We start from the raw sequence: 21,758 nt of genomic DNA, 5'->3' as shown, positions 1-21,758 counted from the left end.
ATGTGTCTTTGTGTTTAAAATGAGCTTCTTCTAGCTAGCACATAGTTAAGTCTTTCTTTTTAAATCTAGACTGACAATCTCTGTCTTTTATTTGGGGGATTCAGACCATTTACTTTTTACAAAAACAACTTTGAGATATAATTTACATACCATAAATTTCATCCATTTAAAGTGTATAATTCGATGGTTTTTAGTATAGTCACAGAGTCGTAAAACCATCACTAGAATCTAATTTTAGAACATTTTCTTCGTTTCAGTAAGAAGCCTCACACCCATTAGCAGTCGCTCCCAACCTCCATCACTCCAGCCTAGGCGACCACTAATCTACTACTAATCTACTTCCTGTCTTTTCTGTGGATTTGCCCATTCTAGATTTTTCATATTAACAAAATCATACAATATATGGTCTTTTGTGATTGGCTTCTTTCTCTTTGCTTAATGCTTTAATGTGCTTCCATGTGTTGTGGTATGTATCAGTACTTTATTCCTTTTTATTGCTAAATAATATTTCATTGTATGGTTATATCCCATTTTGGTTATCCATTTATCAGTTGATGGACCTTTGAATTTTTTTCACACAATTTGGCTATTATGAATAATAGTGCTTTAACATTTTTGTGTAAGTTTTGTGTTTTTATTTTCAGTGCTCTTGGGTATATATATCTAGCAGTATACACACACACACACACACACACACACACACACACACAGTAACTATGTTTAACCTTTTGTTCACCTTCATTTTTGAAAGATATTTTTTAAAAATCACGTATGAATGTCTTTTCAGCATCCAAAGACATAATAATATGAACATTTCACTTTTTAACCCTATTAATAGATTACCTTACATGGAGTTATAGTAATAGATTTTCAGCTGTTAAGCCATTTTATTTACAAATATTAAGCCATTTTTAGAATACACTCTAGTTGATCATTTGTATTATTATTCTCGTGTTCTGGTGAAATTGTCAGCTAATATAGTTTTTAGGATTTTTTTTAGTAAGTGAGACTGGTTTGTAGGGTTGATTTGTGTGTGTGTGTGTGTGTGTGTGTGTGTGTGTTACTTTCTTTGACAGATTTTAGTCAAAGAATTTTGAAGATTTCCTTCTATTTCTACGTGCGAGAAGACTTCAAGATAATTGTTCCTTAAAAGTTTGGGAGAATTCTTCCTGATGCTTCTTGAGGGAGCAATTCTTTGACATCTCTACTCTAGTGAAATTGGTCTGTTACTATGTCTCTTCTGGGGTAATTTTAGTAATTTGAACAACAATAATAAACTGTGTTTCTGGTTCAGCCAAGTCAAGGCCTCTGAGTGCAGTGACAGATCACATTATCCCCAGGAATCATACAATATGTATTTTTCAAGTCTTCCTTCTTTCATTCCGTATAAGATGTTTTGACCTTCATCCATGTTGCATGGTGGGGGTGATCGCTCAACAGTAGTTGCTCTTTACTGATGAGTCAATATACCACTGTACGGATGTACCACAGTTTATTTATCCACTCACTTGTTGATGGACCTCTAGATTGTTTCCCATTTTGGGCTATTATGAATAAAGATGCACTGAATATGCATGTACAGGTGTTGTGGACAGATGTTTTATTTCTCTCAGATAAACAGTTTGAAGTGGAATTGCTGGATCATTGGATAGTTATATGTTTAACTCTTTAAAAAATCAAAGAGTTTTGAGAAGTGATTGTACCATGTGATTGTACTCCCACAGCAGTTTGAGAGTTCCAGGTGCTTCAAGTCTTACGTGTTATTTATTCTAACCCTCTACTGTAGTGTATGCAGAGTGATACCTGCTTGTGGCTTTACTTTCCCTGATGACAGATAATGTTGGATAAGCACTTTCTCATACGCTTGCTTATTGGCTATTTATATATCGTCTTTTGTGAAGTGCGTGTTTACATCTTCTGCCCGGTTTTTGGTGGGTTTGTTGGTCTTTTTGTTATTGAGTTACAGGAGTTCTTTCTTCTGGGTACAAATCCTTGTCATCTGTACATGTTATGAATAATTCCTCTCAGTCTGCAGCTTGTCTATTTATTTTCTTGACAATATTTTTTTGATGAATAGAAATTTTAAATTTTGATGAAGTCAGTTTTTCTTTTCTTTTTTTAGAGGCCATGCTTTTTATGTCCTTTCTCAGAAATCTTTGGCTTCCAAAAGATTGAGAAGATGTCCTTCTATGTTTTTTTCTAGAAGTTTTATCAATTTCGTCTACGTTTATGCCTACGGTCCCTCTTAAATTGAACATTTTATGTGGTGTGAGGTGGCGATTGACCCCTCTCATCCCATGAATATCTAGTTGTTCCAGCACATTGTTGGTGCCTTGTCAAAAGTCATTTGACCCTGTATCAGATGGCTGTTGATATCTCTCTAATTCTAAGCATCCCAGATAAAAATGTGTCTCCTGTAGGCTTTCCCTACTCAGAGTGAGGTCCTGAAACAAACAGCATCACATCACCTGGAAGCTTGTTAGAAATGCGGAATCTGGCACCACTCAGCCCTACACAACCCCCAGATGATTCATAATCGCGTTACATTTTGAGAAGCACTGGTGTAGATAATTTCTGAGGAAGGAGGGGAAATGTGATCGTGACATATTCTGCCACTAACAGCTTCCCCATGCCCTGCAGGCTGTAGGGGCCTGTGGATGCATTTCTTCTCCTTGACGTGCTAAACTTACTCCCACACTTAACCCTGGGTCCACATTCCCGCTATGTGCTGCGTGCTCTTTGCTGCGGGGAGTGTGGGGAGGGGACTCACTGGCCGACTCCTCACCCCCGAATACCCACAACCACCTGCTCATTCATCCAGCAGCTCCTGCCATCTCCTCCGTACACATCTTTCCACCCCTGAGCCTCAGTTTTCTCAGTTACAGAGCAGAAATAATGGTCTCTATCTCAGGAGTTAATGCGATGCGAAGTGATCTGAGGAGCACCTCGGGCATAGAGACAGCACAATAAAAGTCGGTGATCGTCACGGCCGGGGACGATCGAGCCCGTCCCCCAGGAGAAGCCCCTGCACACAAGCCGCCGTTTCCGCAGCAGATCCACCCCCGCCTACTACGCCGGGGCAGGATTGAGCCTTACAGTCTTCCTGGCTCGACTTCTCCTCTCTCCCTTCTCTGCGCCCCCAGGGCCCAGTGCACCGATAAATCTTTCCCAGTACGTTGCATTGTTACTGCTAGTTGCTCTCGCGTCTGACGGGTCTCTCGCCCCGGCCAGGAATCCAGAATCCTTGCCTTGGTGGTCTCGGAACCCCAGGCCCTGGCACAGCTCCTGGCACTTGGAGGGCGCTCAATAAATGTTTGCAAAATCGAATTCTGTGTTAAGCAAGCGTCCACCCCTCCGCACGCAGGTTATGGTTTATGTGCAGGTGGTGGGGGCGGAGGGAAGGCTGGCTGTGTGCCCCGGGTCGGGGACACAGGCAAGGCGCTCTTCGGGGCTCGAGTGGGAGGACACGGAGGAGGGACACCACGCAGGAGAGTGGAGCCTGGGCTGGCAGAAGGCTGACGGTGCCAGACGCCGCGGGCGCCCTGCGCTCCTCCCCCTCCTCCCCGCGGGTCCCCCTCCTCCCCCTCCTCCCCGCGGGTCCCCCTCCTCCCCCTCCTCCCCGCGCGCCCCCTCCCCCTCCCCGCGCCTCTCCTCCTTGGGCTCCGCCGCCCCCGCCCCGCGCGGCCGCGGCAGGGAGGGGCCGGGAAGGCGGAGCCAGCGGAGCGGAGGCTCCCGACAGCCGCGCGGCTCCGGGTCTGGAGCAGAGATCCCGGCGCGCCCAGGTAGGAACCCGTGCAGGGGACGGAACAGGGGCTGGGAGCCAAGGCGGGAGGGGCCCAGCGGGTAGGGAGAATGAGCCGAGACCCGCCCCTAGCGCACACGCAGCCTCGCGGCCCACGGAGCCCCAGCTTGTGTGTTGAGGGGGTTACTCAGTGCCCGTCCCTCGGCCCCTGGCCTTCCTTCCCGCACCCACCCCCTCCCCGATGCGCCCCGCTCCTTTCCCGCCGCTCCGCATCCTCTTAGATCTCCCCGAGCGTCCCCCAGGTCACGCCTCGCCTTCTCCCAGCCGTTCTCCTTGTTGGTCCCACAGGTTCCTTCCCAAAGAGAGCTGGAGTCTGTGTTCGGCTGCCTGGGGGAGTGGCGGGGGGGGCACAACTAGAGGGAGCCAAAGGGTGAGTCTGGCGTAGGGGGGCGGGGCGGTGGCTGGAGGGCCGGGTACCATTCTTACACATCTTGGTGTCAGCATCTTGGTGTCAGCGGGACTAGGGCGGGCGAAATGGGGCTGGCTCCATGTTTGCAGAATAAATGAATCATTACTCTCCTTATCCCCTTCTGAAGGAGGACTTTTTGAGGTCCACGTGCTACAGAGCACGTTGGGGGGCCTGCTGAGATAGGGCTCCCCCCGCCGGCATAGTAGACACCGACTCACGTCTCTCCACCTCCACTCTACGCTCTGTTCTGGGAGCAGGCTCCCTTCAGGTTGGGGCTTGGGGATGGTGGGGTTTGTAGGCCCAGTCAGATACTTGTTGAAGGTGTGACAGGCAAAGGACTTGAGAGAGGCCCCTTAGAAGGTAACGGTGGGAGGGGGGAGCTGTGGAGGAGAGCACCCACTGTCAGGCAGGGGCCACTGGGCACCTCTGAGACCCGCCACCAGAGTATGGATTCTGACCTGCAAGTTACTGAATCCTCCAAGCCTCTGTTTCTTCATCAGTAAAATGGGAATCTTAGTGACCATTCCTCAGGGCTTTGACCAGATTAGGAAAAATGTCATATGAAATCACTTAGCACAATGCTTGACACATTGGGCGCACTCAGCAAATCTTCATTTTCTTTCCTTCCTCTCTGAAAAAAAATTATTTGTTCCCATCCCCTCTGTCCCCAAATTGATCATGACAGACAGAGTACATGTGTAATCACTATTTATTGAATGAATATACTTGATGGAGTTTCACACCCCGCCCCCCACTTTTTCTCCCAGAATCCACGGACAGAGCTCAAGATCTGACCAGCGCAGACATGCCAGTGCTGTCTGAGGACTCCGGTGAGTTCGCCCCCAAGCTGGGCCTGCCCAGCAACCTGGGGCTGCGAAGAAAGCTGCCAGTGTCTGCTCTGAGCCCTGGGAATGAGAGCCTGGGAAGAAAATGTGCACACGGCAGGGTTGAAGTGTTGCTGGAGGGCCCACAGGGCAGAGTACCCACTGCATTGACTATATTTTATTTTCTTACACTCTCCTCAGGTTTGCATGAAACCTTGGCGCTGCTGACGTCTCAGCTCAGACCTGACTCCAACCAAAAGGAAGAGATGGGCTTCCTGAGGGATGTTTTCAGTGAAAAAAGCCTCAGTTACTTAATGAAGGTAAAGCCCTCGCTGCCCCAGCAAGGTCTTCATTAGCCCACTGTGCAGGGCTTTCTCTTATACTGTCCCATGGACGACCCAGTCTGCAGCCCTAGGCATCACCACAGCCGTGGGCAGGGTGTGTGGCATCCAGGGTAAACCTGGGCAGCTGGCTTGGGAGGTCCCAGCCTGAGATCAGCTGTCTTTGCAGATTCACGAGAAGCTTCGCTATTATGAGAGGCAAAGTCCAACCCCTGTTCTGCACAGCGCTGTGGCCCTCGCGGAGGATGTAAGCCCCAGGTTTCTTCTTCCAGCCTCAGCCCCTCTCCCACCCTTTAGCTCCTTCATCTGGCCTGCTTGCCATTGCTTAGCCAGGGGACATCGGGACGCGGGAGCCCCAAGGTGAAGAGCATCTCCTTCCTTTCGCCTCCTAACAGCCAGGGAGGATCTCATGAGCCTTGGACAGGGCCAGGGAACATGGTGACATGGTGATGCCCACTTACTGTGTGTTCCCAAGAAAGTCTGTTTCCCCAGCTGTGAAATGAGAACAGCTCCCAAACGGTTGCGGACTGGTGACATGAGCAGTCAAACACACACATTGTACCAGTGCTTCCAGGAGGCCCCATGTGAAGTTTTGGGTCCCCGGATTTGCTGTGTGTCCCTGCTTACTGGCTCAGGCTATTTTTTTTTTTTAAAGGAATCCTTCCCCATTTCTTATGACCCTGTCCTCTACATTGCATGGTTGGGAAAAAAGGCTGTCCCAGTTGAGTACTAACTCAGGCTTCTGAATTAACTCACATAACCCTAGGCAATGGCCTGGCGAGGAATGGGGGCAGACCGCCTGTCTTTCTTGGCTATGGAATGCCATTAGGATGGTGTTAGGTTGCCAGGCTCCCAGGCTCAGTGCTGCCTCTCTGACTAACTCTGTGACCTTAAACAAGTCATTCAGCCTCTCTGAGCCCCAATTTCCTCATCTAGAAAATGTGGTGAGGACACAGACAAGAGAACCAGATCAGCCCAGGTTGAAATCCTGGCTGTGCCACTCTCCAGTTTTGCGACCTTGGGCAAGAGATTTCATCTCTCCTATTTACTTCTCACCTGTGAAATGGCAAAATAATAGTACCTGCCACATCTAGTTCACTGTGAGAGCTAAGTGAGTCTGTCCACATAAGGCAAACAGCGCCCAAGAAGGGCTTAATAAGTTAGATCTGGTTAGAATCAGCCTGCAGAGGCTGTTCAAGCTCTCTGGTTCCCTAGGAGCGTTAGTCCTGGGGTGGCTGAGGGTCCAATGCCCCTCTGGTGCTATAGTAGTTGCTGGGAGGGCCCTTGGGACTGAGGCCCAGGGAGCAGAGTTTCCTCTGGGTGACTCCCAGCAAGCTCGAAGTGCCTGAAGCCGTCTGTGGCCTCCTCTCTCCTTCCTCTCCAGGTGATGGAGGAGCTGCAGGCTGCATCAGTGCACAGTGACGAGAGGGAGCTGCTCCAGCTGCTGTCCACCCCCCACCTCAGGGTAGTCACGCCGCCGTCCCTGCTCACCCACGCATCTTGTGTCTCCTGGGATGGGGGCAGGAGGGAGCGCTTGGTCGTGAGACTAAGGGAGGGAGATTTCTGAGCGGGGGCTTTTCAGCACCAGCGTCTAGGGTAGTTGTCTGTGGCATCCAATCCAAGACCCCCAAACCACTGCCCAGCCAAGCTTCCCCGACCCCTGTGAGCTCTGAGGCCAGCCCATCGTTCCTCTTGCTTTCCTGACAGGCCATGCTCATGGTACACGACACAGTTGCCCAGAAGAATTTTGACCCTGTTCTTCCTCCTCTGCCCGATAATATCGATGAGGATTTTGATGAAGAATCAGTGAAGATTGTCCGCCTGGTGAAAAACAAAGAACCTTTGGTATGTGGCACCCACCACTCCTCCCTACCCTCTCCCAGTTCCCCACCCCCACCCACCCAGAAACCTAGGAAGGGACCCTCCTGAAGTCTTCCGAGTGAGTGATGGCAGCTTTGTCAAGGCGGCCACTGGTCCCTGCGACGCCAGTGTGTGCAGAGTACCCCTTGCACTGGGTGGATACAGCCTCCCTTTGCTGTGGCCCTGCTCCTTTGTGCAGTTAATAACCTGGACAGCTGTGCAGGGCAGCCCTGGTCATCATGCCCTGAACCGGAGGTTGGCAAACTATGGTCCAAAGGACAAACCCAGCCCACTGCCAGTTTTTATAAATAGTTTTATTGGCGCTCAGCCATCCTGTTCATTTATTTATTATCTGTGGCTGCCTTTACATGGCAACGGCAGACTCGATGGAAACCGTGTTGCCCGCAAAGCCGAAGATATTTACATCTGGCCCTTTCCAGAAAAAGTTTGCCAGCTCTTGTTCTGAATTCCGAGGAAGCGCAGGGCAGCAGCTGCTCTTCTCCGCAGCTGACAGATTGTTATCATTTTGGTTCTGGTTCAGTATTGATTGTCCGAGCAAGGGACGAGGTTGTTTATTAGCTGGAGGGAAGTAGTGACAGTCCAGAGGATTAAAGGCTTGCCCTAGCAGCTGGCCCTCTTTATTTTCAACTTCTATCAAATGACCTCAGATGAGCCACTTCTGCAAACTGACCAGGATTCTCCTCTACCTCTACTTCCTTACCTTCAAAGTAGGGCAGTTATACATGCCCTCTGCAAATGTATCATGATCCGTCCTGTGTGCCAGTGCCAGGGACTGGGTTGGGTGCAGGCAGCTCAGAGGTGATTAAGACTTAGTTCTTGGCCTCTGGGAGTTCACAGCTAGAGGAGGACTCAGCAAAGGAGATGAACTGACACTGAGAAGAACTGGGAGAGAGGTGTCAGCAGGTCCCAGACTAAGAAAGCAATCCAGAGGGAGGGCAAAGCAGACAGATCAGAGAGAGAAGACTGAGGGTGGCGGCTGGGCTGGCAGCTGACAGGTCATTGATGCTTTTGCTGGTGGATTTGAGGCAGAGGGGGAGCAAGTCAGAGGACAGGAAGCAGAGGGAGCAGGTACATGCTGCTTCTCTGAGAAGCTAGGAACTCTTTTGCTCCAAAGGAATGGAGACTGGAAGCTGCTGGATGGGGCACTGGCTTTTTAATGATGGGAGAGACTTGACAATATTTTTAAGACCAGGAGAAGGAGCCAGTGGAGAGGGGACATTAAGAATGCTGGAGAGAGAGGGACGGGATTAGAGGGACCAGCCTAGCCAGGAGGAACTCCTCTGCTGAGATGGGGGGGAAGGAGGAAAGGATGGACAGAGAAGCTAGAAAGTTTAAAGAAGCCACAGGGTTCTTGGCTGCTGGCCTCTTTCCAGCAATGTTTATCTTGTGGATTTCAAATGCAGTTAATAGTGAGTGTGCCAGTGTGCAGTTACAGCCAATAATAAGTGGTTAGCATTTATTGAGTGCTGACTGTGTGCTAAGTGCCTTGTGTGCATTACCTGATGTCATCCTTGCAACAACCGTATGAGTTAAGTGCTTGCCCACACCACAGAGGAAATGGGCCCAGAGAAGATAAGGGGCTTCCTTGCTGAGGCCACACGCTCTGAGTAAATGACAGAGTGGATTTAAACCCAGGGCCATCCAACTCCTGACGGCTGCCCTGCCACAGTCCAGCCTGCCTGGTGCACGAACTTGAGGGCTTGTCAGTGCCTTTCTCATCCTCTGCTATGCTTCATGGGCCGAGAAGCTCTGGCTGGGACATAATTGGTTCCCCTTGGTAACAGCAGAAGGCCTGGGAACTCTGACTGGTTAGAGGCGGGTGGAGAATTTGCTGGCACATTTTCTTCTCATTATTAATTGTCTGCAAGAGGCAGGGACTGTGATGTGATGGAGAAAGCACTGGATTTGGCATCATAGAAAGCTTTACCAGCTGGTGACCTTTAAGATGCTCACCTTCACTGTGCCCCAGTCCCTCATCCCTAAACTGAGATTGTAACAACTTTATTGTGCTTTGTTTAAACTCTAAAGTGCTGGGCTGTGCTAATTTGAGATTTTGGTTTTATTGCGTCCTCAGCATGAGAAAGGTGTCCACTGATCTGCCCCATGGAGTGGCAGAGGCAGGGAGTTGGGGAGGCTCTGTTGCGTCCAGAAGAGTAGAGATCTGAGGTTTGGGGCTGCTTCTCAGGAGCCTGCCTGCTCTGTCTCCGATGCAGGGGGCCACCATCCGGCGGGATGAGCACTCAGGGGCTGTCGTAGTGGCCAGGATCATGCGAGGGGGCGCAGCAGACCGGAGTGGTGAGTGTCCTCGATGCCAGCCTGGCCGAGGTGGTAGCCATCACCCCCCAGCCTCCCTGCTTTGGCCATGGGTCTCCTTTCTCCCTCTTGTGTGCTTACCTGTTTGGGCTGTGCTTTGCTTTCTGGGAGTGGGGCTGGAATTCTCTCCTCTTTCCTAAGCCTGGTAGAAATTTTAATTGTTTTGAAAAAATCTCAGGCACGGAATACTTTGGGCGTGATCAAAGGACTTGTGCTTTGGCTCAGCCTGGGGACTATAGGTAGTTTAGCTTGGTGGGTAAACTCTGATTTGAGGGCAAGGACACCCTTCCCCCTAGTTGCCTTAGCAAGCCACTATTACCAAGGGGAGGTATGCATGTCCTAGACTGTCTGGGTGGGAAACAGGTTAAGAGTCAACTGGTGTGTGGAAGAACTAAGTTGGGGGGCACTCCTGGAACAGAGGAGTGTTACCCCCAAAGTCTGGAGATCACTGTTGTGGAGAGTCCTAGACCAGTGCTTCCCAAACACTGACAAGCACTCGAAACGCCCCAGTGTCTTGTTAACATGCAGATTCTGACTCACAGGGTCGTGGGTGGGCCCAGGACCCTGCACCCCTTACTGCCTCCTGGGTGATGCAGCTGCTTCTGGGCTGGTGTCCACATTGAATAGCAGCAAATCGAGCCTGATATGCAGAGATGCTTGTCATTAAAGCAGAGACCAACAGACAGGGGCGCCTAACGCTCTTGAAGCCATCTTCCCTGGTGCTTTTAAGTTTTCTCGTTATATTTGAGAAGGACGTTCTTGGAGTATGTCTGTATACCCAGGAGGGTGAAAAGTTAATGATACATGTGTTTTTAATTTCATTTTTTTTATTGAAGTGTAGTTGGTTTACAGTGTTAGTTTCAGGTGTACAGCAAAGCGACTCAGTTATACAGGTACTACATAAATATTTTTTCTCTTTTCAGATTCTTTTCCATTATAGCTTATTACAAGAAATTAAATACAGTTCCCTGTGCTATACAGTAGTAGGTCCTTGTTATTTACCTATTTTATATGTAGTAGTGTGTATCTGTTAATCCCAAACTCCTAATTTATCTTGCTCCCCACCCCAAGAATTAGTGCTATTTTTAAAGAAGCAGAGGGCACAGCAGAACAAACACAGGCTTTTTACGGCAAAAGAACTGTGTCTGCACACTGGCTGCATTATTTCTCAGCAGTGTGGCCTTGGGCAGGCAGCAGCATTTTTCTGGATCTCTGCTGCCGGTGTGTAAAGTGGGGCTTTCATGGGGTGGTGGTGAGGCTGTGATGCCAAGCGAGGCACCCAGCACGCATGGGGACTCCTTTCATCCCAGTCCCGTCCATCGTCTTTAAACCTTGAGTCTTCCCTGCAGTGGGTTCTGCAGGAGGGTGCCAGCAATGCCCAGAGCTCCGCGCTCCAGGGGCCGAGGCCCCCTTCTCTTGCTGATGGTCCGCTCCTGTGTCTCCTAGGCCTGGTCCACGTCGGAGATGAGCTCCGGGAAGTGAACGGGATCACAGTCCTGCATAAGCGGCCCGACGAGATTAGCCAGATTCTGGTCTGTGCTACGCACGTGCCAGGGATGCTGTGGTTCTTCAGAGACCCAAAGCCGGGTGCTTCCCGGAGCCAGCGCTGATCTGGCCCAGTCTCCCTGGTTTCGTGGGGAGGCTCCAGGCGAAGCAGCCTTACAGCGTGCCCGGGGTGGGAGGTGGGGGTTGGAGGAGTGGAGCACCCAGACCACCTGCCTCTCAGACCCCCTCTTCAGTACAGCCGTCCTCCCTACCCCCGGCCTTCTTTCCTGAAGACCCCCTCAAAAGGGTCCCCTCTTCCATAGGGCTGAGGATATGGAGTAAAATGCTGCAGCACAAGGAGGACCGAGAGCAAGGGCTTCGGGGCCAGCTGGTCCTGGGTTTTACTCCCCCCTCTGTCACTTTTCAGTGGTGCAACCTTGGACAAGTTATCAGATCAGTCTGAGTTTCAATTTCCTTTCCTGTAAAGTAGGAGTAGGGCTGGTTTCTCAACCAGTGCATGGTTAATGGAAGCATCTGAAAGAGGATATAGCCTTTCCTAACTGCAAGTAGATGCAAGGGTAGCAAATGCTGGGATGGAAGCAATCTTCTGAGTCCATTCTAAGAGTTCAAGTCAAAACTAAAATTGTAAAAAGCCCCAATGGTACGTAGTTCTGTCCTCTTTATCCTCAGGCATTCTCTGCCAACCTGACACTCTTTGCTAACTTCTGATGGTCTGGAGGGCAGAAACACGATGAGACCTGAAGCTTGGAGGCCTGCTCTTTAAGGCCCCTACTGTAGGGGTCCCGAGTTGCTGGCAGACCCTTCAGTCTTCTTGCTGCCACTCCTATTTCCCTGGTTCTGAGCACTGACCTCCTTGTGTTCCAGAGCGATGCAGGGCCAGGGGCACCATTGGGAGAGACGTACTCTCATAGGCTGACAGCGTTCTTCCTTGTCGCCACCCCCATGGGGTGCAGGTTTCTCTTGGGTAGAGGGAAGGGGAACCCCTGGGAAGGTAGGAGTGGTCTCAGATTGGGGAAGATGCAAACAAAGAAGGAGGTACTAATGGGGAACCAGCCCCAAATCAGGCAAGAAAGAAGAAGATGAAACTGAACTAGGTTATTAAAATAACCCAAGAGAACAGAGAAAAGGGCAACCTGTTAGGGCACTGGCCGTCAGGAAGGATGGAGCGCTGAATTCAGTGCATGTGTTGTTCTCACGTTCTCATTTAAAATCTTCTGTCCCTTTGTCCCATGAAAATGCTTTAGTTAATTCAAACTGGTGCCACCACAGAAGGGTAGGTCACAGGGGAGGCAGCCTGTCCAACTTGCCTTCTGAACATGAGTTTCTAGACCTGGGAAGTAAGACATGAAGTCATGGAGGGTTAGACTTGGTAGATGATATGGCTGTGTGCTCTCTCTTTTCAGGCACAGTCCCAGGGATCCATCACCCTGAAAATCATTCCAGCTACCCAGGAGGAGGACCGCTTGAAGGACAGCAAGGTATGGGGGAGTTGGAATTCCGGTGGGCGGGCTCCAGCCCAGCCTCTGAAACAGTCACTTGGGAAGAGAGCATCTGCCTGGTGCTCAGAGCATGTGCTCAGTAGAGAACTGTAATTCAGTCCCAAAGTGATTCATTTGTTTGTACCCAGCCTCTTCTAAACAGGATTTGACGTAGCTTACTAATAAAAGACAAGGTTCTTTTTAATTGAAGTAGAAAATCAGGGCCGTGAAGAGGAGGAGAAGGTACCAAATGTTCCGGCTTTGGGACCAATTAAGTAACTGCCATTTGTTTAATTCCTTGTTGAACCTACCTTTTGTGGGCACCTTCTCTGTGCCAGGTGCTCTGTCAGAGACCGAGACGGTTAGTAGCTTTGAGGATTCCTGGTTCAAAAAGGGAGGCCAGGGAGCAAGTCTCTCCTTGCTATGTGATGAGTGCTTAGGAAAGATTCTGTACAGCATTACAGGCACCTTGGAAGATGTCGCATGGTAGGGGTGCTGGAAGTGAGGCTTTGAGGAAGATGGAGATGAGGACTTGCCTGGTGAAGAGGAGGTGGGGGGAAGTGTGGGCAGAGGGGCCTGCATACTCCTAGGCTCAAAGATGTGTCAAGGAGGATGGGGTCAATGAAAAAGGGCACTGTGGTGGGGCTCCCGGGGGCGGGGGGATATGCTGGGGAGGTGGGTGAAGGCTAGCTTCTGAATTTCTTTGACTGCTTTGTTAAGGGTTTGGGCACAATCCCTGCTTAGTCTAGGGTCTCAAAGCCAACCCTGATACAAGGGTTCAAGTGTAAATGGTTTATTTATAGGCGACCCCAGGAACACCAGGAGTGGGGGAGGGAAGGTACCCAGTGCATCAGAGGGTGTGTTCTCAAGCAAGTTACCACCGTGGGCAACCGGAGCCTAATCCTGCTCCAGAACTTGGAATCCCCTGTAGACGCATGCCTCCATCATCCTCCCCAAGAGCTGGGGGACCCATATGCCAAGTCCCACTAGGCTGCACCCTGGGATTAGCTCCCAGCACTTCCTGCCTGCTGGATTAGGGGAGAGTAGATCCTAGTGGCTGAGAAAGCTGTTGGGCAGTCAGCCTGGGGCGCACTGAAAAGGTACTGCCCCAGGGCATATGGGAGGGCACCCCACAGCCCAAGTTACAGCCCCATTATAGGTGATGAGAAGCTCTTAAAGGTGTTTTTTGTTTTGTTTTGTCTTTTTGGTTTTGGGTTTTTTTGTTTGTTTGTTTTATTTTCTAAATGCAACCACATTTGTGTCTTGGAAAACTCCCTAGGGCAGTGAAAGGAAGAGGGTGGAGTGGGTGGAGACTGGGGCCGGGGCACCTGGTAGGACTCTTTTGTAAAAGCCCTGGTAAGAGATTGTTAAACCTGGAGCTGAGGCGGTGGGTGGGAAGATTGAAGAGGGCATTACTTTGATCTCACAATCAACAAAACAAGGCAGAAAGGAGAATGTAAAGAATGACATCTTTTCATCAGTGAATGGAAGGACGAATGCCGATTTTTCAAGAAAGCTAATTCCCAGCCCCTGTCTCCCAGGACTAGAAGCATGAAAGATGGGACATGACGGCACTTGGCACAGAGTAGATGTCAGTAAATAGTTTGATGAATGGTGATTAATAGTGGACGATGTCTTTGATGGTTTTTTATGGTAGATGGAGAAATAATCTTTATGTGGCCATTTCTTATTTGCACCCTTCAACTGAATCCCAGGGCACACATAATACCTGATGGAAGGTGTTTCTTCCTGGGACAAGCTAATGTGGTCACCAGTTGCAGCTTTTGCAGGTTTTAACTTGATACAGGGAGAGAACTTGATTTTCCTGGGGGACAAAGTAGGTAGCCTGTCTCTTAGCTCATCCTTTTCTAAATATTTCTTCTTGAGCTAGATGCTTGATCAGGGCTGGCCATTTAAGATTATACTCTCTTCTGAGTGCCTGGGACCCTGGTAACATCTGTGGCTCAATGAGGGTATCTGTCCTCACAATATTTGGCCAAAAAGTTCTTAGAATTGTCTAACTGAATTTTTTTCTGCCTGGCACATGAAGATGAATTGGATTTGTCTAAGGAAACCTTCTGGCCTTTTTTTTTTTTTTCCCTAACCTATTTGCTGTTAAAGTAATTGGGTCCTAATGTTCTGGAAACAGAAATAAATAAAATAAATCCATGCCACTGAATTATAGAAGACGACAAAAAAGTGTGACGGAATGCCATGTCTTCTCCATCATCTTCTTTAGAGGGATGACTTCAGGGTAAAGAGGAGAGTTGGGAGTTGGCCAAGCATATGACAGATGAGGCAAGATTGAGCCATAAAAGATGTGGATGTCAATTACCCACTGAAAAGTGGTGATGGGGAATCAGGAACAGTAGTTTTGTCGATATGTATTCTTATCTAAACATATAGATTACTTATCTAACAGATGGCTGCTGGCATCATTGGGGGAAGTTCGCATATCAGAAATAACGTTTGAGTTATAAATTGTACTCGCTTTTCATTTTTGCTCCCAAGATTAATGGTTGTGCTGTGTATGGTAAGAGGCTGTTATAAGGACAACAGATCAGGTAAATAAGGAGATGTTTAGGTTGGAAAGGGAAATCTGTGAGGTCCCATGTATTCAATTTTCTGGTTCTTAATGGATTTCCCCACTATGATATTCAAAATGGTTGAAGAACAGTAAGAGAATATGTGCAGTGGGTTTCTGATTAGCTCTCTGTTCTTGAGGCTGCTTGTGCATCTAATTGTGAACAGTGGTTGTCCTTTGGCATTCTGTGTGGCGTAGACACATCCATGCTTACCTGGCGAAGGGCTGCCTAACTGAGCCCCTCCCCTGCAGGTGTTCATGCGGGCCCTCTTCCACTACAACCCGAGGGAGGACCGGGCCATTCCCTGCCAGGAAGCAGGCCTGCCCTTCCAGCGCAGGCAGGTCCTGGAGGTGGTGAGCCGGGACGACCCCACATGGTGGCAGGCCAAGCGAGTGGGGGACACCAACCTTCGAGCTGGCCTCATCCCTTCCAAGCAGTTCCAGGAAAGGTGGGTCTTGGGTGTGTTGTAAGGGGGTGTGGTTCTGGGGTGGCCAGAGGCATAAATCCATGACAAAGCCCCTAATCTTTGCCGACACAGCCAGAGCGGCACACAGGGTGTCCTTCTCTAAGTACCAGTTGTGCATGTGTTGGCTCTTCTCCCATGACCAGTGGTGATGGCTGTTTGAGATTTCAATAAATATATGGAAATCTATGTTATTCAATTAATCAATCTTTTATCATGCATATATAGGGCAAGTTGAGACATAAAATATACAAATACGGAAGAGGAGGACAAGGAAAAGAAAATTACCCAAAGTCTCACCTCTATCTAAACAGCATAATTTATTTCCTTCCTGTGCTTCTTATGTGAGTGGTGCACATAGAATTGGAAATCTTCCTTTTTTAAAAAATTTTTGGTAGCTCAACATTTTGATATGAGCATTTGCTCCATTATTATCTATTCTTTATTGTGTAATTTTAATGGCTATATAATATTTCATCCAGAGATAGACCATTCATTCACAGGCAGCAAGTATAGTTTCTGCCCTGGAGGAGTTTACAGTTTAGCTGGGAAGTTGCACATGGTTCAGATGAACACTTTATATAAATGTGATGGATGTGAGGAAGCAGGACTGGGCTCTGCGAGGTCCTAGCAGGAGGACTGGCCCTTATCCGGGCGTGCACAGAAGGTTTCTGAGGAAGGGTCATACCTAAGTGACTTCATTCCTTCCCTGTGGCTGTGCTTCTAAGTTCCTTTCAGCGTTTCCCGGCTACAGGCTGAAATAATTATCTTGCACATGGACTGTTCCTCATATTTCAAATTCTTTCCTTAGGATGGATTTCCAAAAGTGTAAATCCTAGGTCAGAGGGTGTGGCACTTATGCCTACAATGCCTCTCCTGAGGTTTGTAGCCCTCTTCCATCTTTTGGGGTATGGGATGATGCTGTAGCAACAGACCTCAGGGTTCATCCATTTCAGTGGCTCTCCTGGTGTGGTCCCCAGGCCAGGCACATCAGCATCCCCTGGGAGCTTGCTAGAAATGAATATCCTTGGGCCCTGCCCCTGACCTGCTGGATCAGAAACAACAGGGGCGGACTCCGAGCCCTGTGTTCTAACAGATATTCCAGGTGATTCTGAGGGACTGAAGTTTGAGAGCTGCTGCTCTGTTTCCTCGGGGAGCCTCAGACCCGTCTGCGTCTTTGGCTGCATAGGTCTTGGGGGAAGGCTCTTTAGCTGCATTTAAACGTGGAAATCTAGACACCTCCAAGAGCCCTGGGCATTTTCTCAGCCCAGAGATAAGAGGCTTTGGAGGCTGCCTCTCCACTGACAGCTGCATTGGATGATATCCCAGGCTGTGCCTTCCTCTGAGGGGAGGACATTCAATTAGAGTCACTTTCGCCCTTGGCTTCTCCTGGGAATTGTTCTACTGTTTTCCAGCTTCCTCAGAGATGGGGAGGCCGGTAAGTATGGAGCAGGGGCCTCCTTTCCTTGAGAACCAGCCTTGGGGAAGTCACGACCGACTGCTGACCGTGCGCTGACCATGGGCTGAACCTCTGTGCGCGACCGTCTTGGGCTGGGCAAGCTTCTCCCAGGGCAAGAAACTCAGTTTCTTCTTTGTGAACCAGTGAGCACCTGTGAAAATGTCCCCCTTCACTGGAACTCACTATGAAGCAAGGAGGCCCTTGGCGTGCCAGGCTGTATCCACCTGTGGGATTCAGGCCTTGGTTTCCCTGAGTTTTCCAGAAGGTTCTCTCCAACTGGTCCTCGGCCCTGCTCATGGGCCCACCCATCCTCTCATGTCCCCATAGGCGACTAAACCACCGGAGAGCCACGGGCACCCTGCCAGGCCCTGAGAGCCTCAAGAAGCCCCCCTGTGAGTAGACTGGTAGGACGGATCTTCAGGGAAGCAGTCTGGGCCGGGGCTGGGGTTAGGACTTGGGGGCTTTGTGCTGGGAAGAGGCAAGCATGGGGCTGGAGTGGGCACCAAGGGTCCTGTCTGAGCTCTCAGGCCTCCTGAGGGAGGAAGGGATGGGGAGAGGGAGGAGGAGGGGAAGTGGGGTAGGATTGGGGAGCGTTCTCTGGAGAGGAGCTATTTGGAGCCCCTAGATGACACTGCGGGGCGTGTTAACATCTGTCCCAAAATTGTGTGCAAGCTCTTGTGTGTGTGTTGTGTGTCCGCATGTCTGTGTCTGGGAGAGCCTTCACAGCTTTCCTTAGGTTCCCAAGGGGCTCTCTGACCCTGACAGTTTGAGAAGCAGTGACATTGGAAGGGAACGGGGATGGCCACGCACAATCCTGTGTCTCTGTATTAGCGGCCAGATTTGGGAAATAAAAATAAAGAACGCCCAGTTTAGTGTGAATTTCAGATAAACAATGAACAAGTTTTTAGTGTCACTATATCCCATGCAATATTTGGGACATATACTAAGAAACGATTTGTGGTTTATCTGAGATTCAAATTTAACTGAGTGTCTTGTATCTTACCTGGCAACCTGGCTCTGTGCACCTTTTAGAATACACACCTTCCTACCTTCTTGCCTTTGTAGTAGCAGAATCAGGAGATCCCTTTTTCCAAGATGGTTAAACAGAGGCTCATGAGGTCAAGGGAATGGGACTGGCGTCAGGTTTCCAGAGGGCCTGAGATCAGAGCCCCCAGGTGAGAGCCCTGTGTGGAGAGGAAGCCTCCCCGAGTACAGCCTCTTGGGCCCAGGGGGGCTCAGAACCGAGTAGAGGGCCTGAACAATGCCAGGTGACTGGAGCACGGCTGGCCTACAGCCCTGCTCTGGGCCGCTCCATTCTCTGTCATCTGCATTTGCTCAGGCAATTCTCCAACCCCAGCAAAGAGAGAGCAGGTCCTGGTCCCTCTGTAGGCATCAACTCCCTTGGCTGGGCGGCCACCGCCAACAGCCACTTTTCTGGACTTGCTCTTAAGTCACAGGGGCTGCTGAGTCAATTGGCCTTGAGGCTGCTTTATGCCGGTGAGGAGCTGGCTTTCTTTGGGCCGCTAATGAGACACACACAGGAAGACTAATTAGAGCAAGTCTTGGTTTAATAATGCACCGCAGCTCAGATCACAGGTTTGTTGGAGGAGAGAGAGGGACCAGATGGAGGGCTCCTGAGGCACAGGAGGCTGCGGCTGCCTCTCAGCCGCAGGGCCTCCCGGTTCCCCTCCACTAACGCTGTTCCATCTGTCTTTTGTGCAAACCGCAGATGATCAGCCTTGTGACAAAGGTAGGCCTGGTATTTGTCCCCTGTGCATGTGGACGAGGCCCCTTTTCCGTAGACTGTCTGGGGCTGGAAGGACTTGTCCTCCCCTCCCCCGAGTCAGGGGTGGCTGTGCCCCTCTGGCTCTCAGCTCCACTCTCCTGGTTCTGCCAGCCGGACCGGCCTGCTCCTTGAGGCCTGCAGAGCTGGTGGGGAGGTGGGGCCTGGCCCTCCTTGGACTCTGGCTGGGCCGATCGTGCGACCCGGCTGGGGAGCAGGCACGAGACAGGAGGGTAGGGCCGGGCAAGTGAGTTTCCTCTCCTTGTTCACTCAGAGGGGCTGGAACAAGGCCTGCTGGCCCAGAACCCCGGCCAGGGCTGTAAAGGCTCTCTGTGGCCTAAGCACAGAGAACTGGGTGAAACAGAGGAACTTGTTGACCTGGGGTGGCCAGGACATGGTATTTGCCCCAAGCCGAGCCCCTCTGAGGACTCCGCCGGGCCACCCAGGGCCCAGGTACCTCTGGGCTGGGGCATGTGTCCAGCATTGCTCATTGGCCTCCCTCTCCAATTCCCAGAGACCTGTGATTGTGAGGGGTACTTCAAAGGACACTATGTAGGTGAGTAGTGGGGACTCTCCCCCTGATGCCCCCTTCCCCACCCACGCACATCCCGCCGTGGGCTCCGGGGTCAGGGAGAGATCCGAGCCCCAGGAACCCCTAAAAAACCACTGAGCCTGTGGGACCCACATTTCGCTTCAGTTGCTGTCAGCCAGAGATGGGGCTGAGCCTGCTGAGGCCTGGGGTCCCCCACCCCTACTTCCCCCAGCCACTGGGAGCAGCTCCCTGGCAGGAAGGGGGCATGGACCCCTGTGTTAATACTGATTTTATTATTACCGTAATTACAATTGTGGTTGATTCAGTGTTTCTGTCACCCCCGTACAGCAATGGAGCCTTTGATCAATCTCCAAAGTGCTTCACTTCTTTTGTTTTGTTTAATATTTCCAAAGGCCTTAGAGATGGGCAAAGAGCTTTTTTAATTTTTTATTCTGAAGTAATTTCAAAGTTACTGAAAAGAACTCCCATAGACTCTACACCCAAATTCATCAGTTGTTAACGCTTTGCAGTATTAGCTTTTTCATTTCCTTTTTCTACCTACACACATTTCCCCTCTGAGTCATGTGACAGTTAGTTGTGGACATTATGTCCCTTCACCCCTAAATAGCTCAGCCTGTGTTCTTACGTAAGAACAAGGACATTTTCTAATATAACCCAGGGCTATTATCAAATTCTGGGAATTTAACATGCACACAATTCTATTATCTACTATACTGTTCATATTATAATTTTGCTCGTTGTCCCACTAATGTCTTTTAGAGCATTTCCCCTGATCTAGAATCCAATCTAGGAGCACCCATTGTGTTTGTAGATTTGTATTCCCATTTCCTGGATAAGGGAGCTGAGGCTTGGAGGGGTGATGACTTGTCTGAGGTCTATCACATGCCCAATAAGACAGTAGCCTTGAACCCTAATTTTTGGATGCCAAGTGGTCACCCTTTCATTGTATTACTGTGCATCCCAGTCAGCCCCTTTCTGTAGCAGAATGTGGCGGGGGAGAGACCAGTGGGTCTCAGTTTCACCTTCAGGTCTGACCAGGTAGAGAAAGTCTTTGTAGAAAGATGGGGGGACAAATGGTGCAGTGTCCCCTCGCCCTTCTCCCCAAGCTGGTCTGCGGAGGAGCTTCCGGCTGGGCCGCAGGGAGAGACTGGAAAGCCCGCAGGAAGGAAAGGTGTCTGCAGTGGCTGAGACTCTGGAGCTGCCGACCTACGAGGAGGTGACCAGGTACCAGCACCAGCCTGGAGAGCGGCCCCGCCTGGTAGTTCTGATTGGTAGGTGATGTCTCCAGGGAGTGGCCTGGTTTCCTACTTGGAGGGGTGGGGAGGGAGTTCAGCAGGGACTCATCAGCCTTCCTTTTGTTTCCCAGGGTCTCTGGGAGCCCGACTGCACGAGCTGAAGCAGAAGGTGGTGGCAGAGAACCCACAGCACTTTGGTGTGGCCGTTCCACGTAAGAGGGCCCATGGGTTTGCTTGTTTGTGTGTGTATGTGCGCCAGCCATGTAAGTATTTCTTGAGGACTTGACTCCATGTATCCATCTTCATCCTTACTTTGGGTCTGAGGGACTGCCAGGCACGGCCTGCTATAGGCAGATCATGGGACAGAGGCATGATGGGAAGAGACCACTCTCAGTGATCCCCTAGGGCCCCCTGAGGCAGGAACTGGAAGACCACTTGCCTGGTTCCTGCCCGGGATGGGAGTTGAGTCTAGAACACATTGTAGGCAAAGTGGCAACCTCAACTCAACACCATTTCAGCCTCCTCTTCTCAATGACTCTGACTCCTATGGCCCCTGCTCTCAGCTTGGGCAAGACAGTAGGCCAGGGAAGCCAGAGAGCCCGGTGAGTGATACTGCTTAGGTACTCCCTTGTAGCTGGGTCCAGCCCAACAGGGTGGCTGGGTGCACTGCCGAGTCCAGAGGCAGCCAGGGATGCTGAAGTCCGGTAGGTGGAGGTCCTGGTCCTGAATGTGATGAGGAAAAGGAGGCTAAAGAGTGTTAGGAGCTACACCAAGAGCTTTTATGTGCAGCGACTTGGTCAGCCTTCCCAGTACCCCTGAAAAGTGGGTTCTCATCATCTTGTACTGCAGAGGAAGACACTGAGGCTCAGAGAGGTTAAGTAACTTGCCCAATGTCACACAGTTGGTAAGTGGTGAAGCCAAGGTTCAAACCCAGGCAGCCTGCCTCAGTCACATTCTTAACGAGGCCACACAACAGCCTCTCACTTGCTGCCTGCCACTTCCTGTCCTTGGCTGTCCCTTTCCTCTCTAAGACTCTCTCTCAATCCTCTTGTTCAGAGGGACACAGTGTGGGCACCTGGTGGCCATTACTCTGGTGGAAGTAATAGGACCTTTTCTAGAATGTTCT

At 50.3% G+C, this 21,758-nt stretch overlaps 1 protein-coding gene across 2 annotated transcripts in view; it reads left to right on the top strand.

Annotated features, from left to right (window-relative positions):
* Positions 1-3,699: 3,699 nt before the first annotated feature.
* Positions 3,700-21,758, top strand: part of MPP3 (MAGUK p55 scaffold protein 3) — a 23,941-nt gene continuing 5,882 nt past the window's right edge. The window contains exons 1-16 of one of the 2 annotated variants that reach the window (XM_064495760.1): positions 3,700-3,782; positions 4,091-4,172; positions 4,979-5,041; positions 5,237-5,355; positions 5,546-5,623; positions 6,761-6,841; positions 7,084-7,221; positions 9,471-9,552; positions 11,017-11,102; positions 12,480-12,554; positions 15,391-15,587; positions 17,389-17,453; positions 18,791-18,811; positions 19,359-19,400; positions 20,504-20,668; positions 20,764-20,844. In XM_064495760.1, coding sequence (XP_064351830.1) covers positions 5,017-5,041; positions 5,237-5,355; positions 5,546-5,623; positions 6,761-6,841; positions 7,084-7,221; positions 9,471-9,552; positions 11,017-11,102; positions 12,480-12,554; positions 15,391-15,587; positions 17,389-17,453; positions 18,791-18,811; positions 19,359-19,400; positions 20,504-20,668; positions 20,764-20,844 — 1,255 coding nt within the window. In that variant the 5' untranslated portion in view covers positions 3,700-3,782; positions 4,091-4,172; positions 4,979-5,016. Of the gene's footprint in view, positions 3,783-4,087; positions 4,173-4,978; positions 5,042-5,236; positions 5,356-5,545; positions 5,624-6,760; positions 6,842-7,083; positions 7,222-9,470; positions 9,553-11,016; positions 11,103-12,479; positions 12,555-15,390; positions 15,588-17,388; positions 17,454-18,790; positions 18,812-19,358; positions 19,401-20,503; positions 20,669-20,763; positions 20,845-21,758 lie in introns of those variants that run through there. The other variant, XM_031468680.2, reaches the window with a different exon arrangement.

The sequence above is a fragment of the Camelus dromedarius genome, chromosome 16 (assembly GCF_036321535.1).
Source record: "Camelus dromedarius isolate mCamDro1 chromosome 16, mCamDro1.pat, whole genome shotgun sequence".
In the NCBI taxonomy this organism is placed as follows: domain Eukaryota; kingdom Metazoa; phylum Chordata; class Mammalia; order Artiodactyla; family Camelidae; genus Camelus; species Camelus dromedarius.
This window is presented reverse-complemented; position numbering and strand designations above follow the sequence as displayed.